The sequence below is a fragment of the Mandrillus leucophaeus genome, unplaced genomic scaffold, assembly GCF_000951045.1.
Source record: "Mandrillus leucophaeus isolate KB7577 unplaced genomic scaffold, Mleu.le_1.0 Scaffold755, whole genome shotgun sequence".
Taxonomy (NCBI): Eukaryota; Metazoa; Chordata; class Mammalia; order Primates; family Cercopithecidae; genus Mandrillus; species Mandrillus leucophaeus.
The window spans coordinates 143,522-148,480 of record NW_012108197.1 but is presented as its reverse complement, the minus strand read 5'-3'; the positions used below and the strand labels follow the sequence as shown (position 1 = coordinate 148,480).

The 4,959-nt window shown below is 42.5% G+C and overlaps 1 protein-coding gene across 1 annotated transcript in view; it reads left to right on the top strand.

Annotated features, from left to right (window-relative positions):
- LOC105529213 (zinc finger protein 257-like) overlaps positions 1 to 4,959 on the top strand; it is a 34,108-nt gene that overhangs the window by 20,365 nt on the left and 8,784 nt on the right. The window contains 2 exon segments of the mRNA XM_011966308.1: positions 2,289 to 2,415; positions 2,939 to 3,034. Of these exon segments, the coding sequence (XP_011821698.1) occupies positions 2,289 to 2,415; positions 2,939 to 3,034 (223 nt within the window).

Below are 4,959 nucleotides of genomic sequence, written 5' to 3'. Positions count from 1 at the left end.
CGCCAGTCCCGAGCTGTGCCTGCACTCAGCCCTGGGGCTCTGGATGGGACCGGGCACCATGGAGCAGGGGGCAGTGCCCATCCAGGAGGCTCTGAGCTGGAGCCCACTGCAGGCAGGGGAGCTCAGACATGGTGGGCTGCAGGTCCTGAGCCCTGCCTAGTGGGGAGGCAGCTAAGAATTTAAGTGCAGCACCAGCAGGCTGGGAGACCAGCACTGCTGGGGGACCCTGCGCAACCTCCGCAGCTGCTGGCCCTGGTGCTAAGCCCCTCACTGTCCTGGGCGGGTGGCCCTGCCTGGCTGCTCCATGTGCGGGCCACTGAGCCAGAGTCCCTGCCCCTGTCCACCCCTGCAGGAACTTGCACTGGCCCAAGAGCGTGGCCCACAGCCCAGGTTCCTGCCTGCACCTCAACTTCCACACCTGCCCGCAAGCAGAGGGAGGCGGCTTCCACCTCAGCCAGCCCAGAGAGGGGCTCCCACAGTGCCCTGGCGGGCTGAAGGACTCCTCAAGCACCACCAGAGTGGATGCCGAGGCCGAGGAGGCGCTGAGAATGAGGGCTGCTAGCACATTGTCACCTCTCAAAGTGTGACAATTAGGCTACTCAGGGGTCAGGGGAGGCAATCTATTCATTCTCAGATCTCAAACTCCGTGCTTGGAGAACCACTACTCTCTTCAAAGCTGTCAGACAGGGATGTTTAAGTCTGAAGAAGTTTCTGCTACCTTTTGTTCAGCTATGCCCTCTCCCCAGAGGTGGAGTCTATAGAGGCAGGCAGGCCTCCTTGAGCTGTGGTGGGATCCACCAAGTTCGAGCTTCCTGGCTGCTTTGTTTACCTACTCAAGCCTCAGCAATGGTGGACGCCCCTCCCCCAGCCTCACTGCTGCCTTGCAGTTGGATCTCAGACTGCTGTGCTAGCAGTGAGTGAGGCTCTGTGGGCATGGGACCCTCTGAGCCAGGCGTGGGATATAATCTCCTGGTGTGCCCTTTGCTAAGACTGTTGGAAAAGCGCAGTATTAGGGTGGGAATGTCCCAGTTTTCCAGGTACTGTCTGTCACAGCTTCCCATGGCTAGGAAAGGGAATTCCCCCACTCCTTGCACTTCCTGGGTGAGACAATACCCCATCCTGCTTTAGCTCACACTCCGTGTACTGCACCCACTGTCTGACAAGCCCCAGTGAGATGAACCCAGTTCCTCAGTTGGAAATGCAGAAATCACCCATCTTCTATGTTGCTCATGCTGGGAGCTGTAGACTGGAGCTGTTCCTATTCAGCCATCTTGGAACCTCTATCAGGTAGTTATAAGTAAGGAAATAATAGGTGCTGGAGAAGATGTGGAGAAATAGGAACACATTTATACTGTTGTTAGGACTGTAAACTAGTTCAACCATTGTGGAAGACAGTGAGGCGATTCCTCAAGGATCTAGAACTGGAAATACATTTGACCCAGCCATCCTATTACTGGGAATATGTCCAAAGGATTATAAATCATGCTGCTGCTGTAAAGACACATGCATACGTATGTTTACTGTGGCACTATTCACAATAGCACAGACTTGGAACAAACTCAAATGTCCATCAATGATAGACTGAATTAAGAAAATGTGGCACATATGCACCATAGAATATTATGCAGCCATAAAAAAAGGATGAGTTCATGTCCTTTACAGGGACATTGATGAAACTGGAAACCGTCATTCTGAGCACACTATCGCAAGGACAGGAAACCAAACACCACATGTTCTCACTCGTAGGTGGGAACTGAACAATGAGGACACTCGGACACGGGGTGGGGAACGTCACACAAAGGGGCCTGTAGTGGCGTTGAGGGAGAGGGGAGGGATAGCATTAGGAGATATACCTAATGTGAATGGCACATGTATACATATGTAACAAAGCTGCACGTTGTGCACATGCACCCTAGAACTTAAAGTATAATAAAAATAGAAAAGTAAAAAGAATATATTAGAGAATATTTCTATGTTGAAAATTATTTTATTAGATAATTTTAGTCACTTCTATAAGTCAGAACCAGTTCTCTACTCTCTCATTTGACCCTGAGTCACATTAAAAATTCTGCCTGTGGCCATTTGGTAAATGTGTGTGGGGGTGTGTCTTTAGAGTCAGAGAATAGGGAATATTTCTGTGTTAAAAATTATTTTCTTGGATAATTTCAGTCACTCCTATAAGTCAGAACCTGTTCTCTCTACTCTGTAATTATACCTTGAGTGAAATTTAAAATTCTGTCCATGACCACTTGGTAAATACATGTGTATCTTGTTTGTGTGTTTTTCAGGGACCACTGACATTTAGGGATGTGACTGTAGAATTCTCTCTGGAGGAGTGGCAATGCCTGGACACTGCACAGCAGAATTTATATAGGGATGTGATGTTAGAGAACTACAGAAACCTGGTCTTCCTGGGTGAGAATAACTTCAATACTCAATTCCTAATGTACCCCAAATACTTCATTTTTGGGTTTTTTGTAGAATTATTTGGTAATTTGGTCATTTTTGATAATTACGCTTTGCATAAATGAGTTTCAAACCCCTGTTTTCAAGAAAATCATAAGGATTTGTCAGTGTAGGAAAAAGAAATTTCAAGATGTTTCATCTTGAGCTGAACTTTCCACATTGCTGAGCTGATCTGTATCCCTCATTCTAGATTAGTGGTAATTCCAGAAATTTAGTGGTGTAAAATACTATCGCCCACACCTTAAAATCTAATTGCTAGCACCAATTTTTTAATTCAGTACTACTGGGTAGTGAATTAAGAACCTACAAATATACAGTGTTTTCTAAATTTTTTTTTTTTAATTTTTATAAATTAGTATTTTGGGATAAATGTATTAGAATATTGTATTAAATCCTCTTTACTGAGCACATTACTAAGTTGGTAATTGGAGAATATGAGCAAGATGCATGTTACTTATTTTTAATAAAACAGGTATTGCTGTCTCTAAGCCTGACCTAGTCACCTGTCTGGAGCAAGGAAAAGAGCCCTGGAATATGAAGAGACATGAGATGGTAGCCAAAACCCCAGGTAGGTGAGAGTGAAAGCCAATACAACAGATGACACAGATGAGAGATCCAAAGGTCAAGGAGAAAGAAAGCAAGTCCTTAAAATGTCATTTGGGAAGCTGTGTTCCAAAGGGTATAGTTTCTGGAAGGCTGAGGCTTGTTTTTTTTTTTTTTTTTTTTTCTTTGTTCTCACATAGGGGCATTTTCTGTCTTATGCTTTTAAATTCTCTAAAGATTCTACTTTCAGTCATTTTTCTTCAAGTTTACAGTGAGAGCCAAAGTCCTCATGGCATATAAGAGACTGTACAATCTGACTCTTTTTTCATTGTTTTTAGGGACACACAAATATCTGCATAATTTTTAAAAACTCTGTGTTAAGCTATTTTTTAAGTTCTCTTTTTGCATCATGTCTGAAATGAATGGAGTAGTGGTTTCTTTTCCATTGAATTTTTAATTTTTCTGCACATTCCATCTTTTTAGTATATTGAGAGAGAGTTTGGAATGATAAAATATTATGTCGTTCTGCTTTATTTTTTTTCCTTCAGATTGCTTTGGCTATTCAAAGTTTATTGTAGTTTCATGTAAACTTTAGTCTTGTATTTTCCATTACTGTGAAAAAAACTTGCCACTGGAATTTTTATAGGGAGCTTATTGAATCTGTATTTATTGAATCTATATTCTTTCAAGTCAGAGTCATAAAACATTTTTAAATTTATTTGCGTCTTCTCTATTTCTTTTCCTAGCTATCTTATATCTTTCAGTGTCAAGAATTTTTATTTCCTTGGTCTTTGTTCTCAGAGATAAATTTATTTATTTATGTTTTTGAGATGTAGTTTCACTCTTCTTGCCCAGAATAGAGTGCAATGGCGTGGTCGCAGCTCACTGCTAACTCCACCTCCTGGGTTCTAGCAATTCTCCTGCCTCAGCCTTTCAAGCAGCTGGGATTACAGGCACCTGCCACCATGCCCAGCTAATTTTTGTATTTTTAGTAAAGATGAGGTTTCACCATGTTGGTCAGGCTAGTCTTGAACTCCTGACCTCAGATGATCCACCCTCCTTGGCCTCCCAAACAGCTGGGATTACAGGTGTGAGCCACCGTGCCCAGCCAGAAATTTATTATTTTAATACTATTGTAAATAAGATTTTTTTTTGTCTATTTTATCAGATAGTTTGTCTTAAGTGTATGGGACCATAACTTGTATGTTAATTTTATATTTTGTGAATTTACTGAGTTTATTAACTTAGGTTTTAATGCACTGCTTATGGTTTTCTATATATAAGATCATGTAATCTACAAACAGCAAATTTTTACTTATTTGTCTTCAGTTTCAATGACTTTTTGAAAATTGTTTTGACTAATTATTCTGCCACATACTTCAGTGCTATGTTAAAATGGAAGCATTGACAAGCTGCACAATATAATTTTGCATTTGGTGTCTGTGAATTTGAAGAAGCAAACACCTCTTCAAGTTGCTATAAACTGGTTTCAGGAGGTGAAGATCTTCCATTGGGCCCCCAGGGTGATGGGATTCCCACTGGGTTTGTGATGGAGAGGGGTTGTAGCTTGGTCACAAGATTGCTGGGTCTGCACTAGCATCCACCTTTAGTCGGCTTGTTACAAGGGGCTCAGGTAGTTGTAATTCCCAATTATTTTTGGACAGACTGGATATCCTTCAAAATTTTGCTCTGTAGGGCAGACACTAGGGCAGGTTTTTGTAGTTAGGTCTGTATATAATGTACCTTAAATCGGGATGTAAATGAGTATGGCTTTTGCTGAGTACCACAGAGGATTTCCTCGGGTTACTGTGTTGCTTTCTAGGTAAAGAGAACTGGCCATAAACTGTGGCCCAGGAAGCTGGAACTGAAACTTTGAACTGCTAAAGGCACCACATTAAAAGCCAGGGTCTGCAGGCCTGGGGCCCCCATGGCTATAAACGGGTGTCTTCC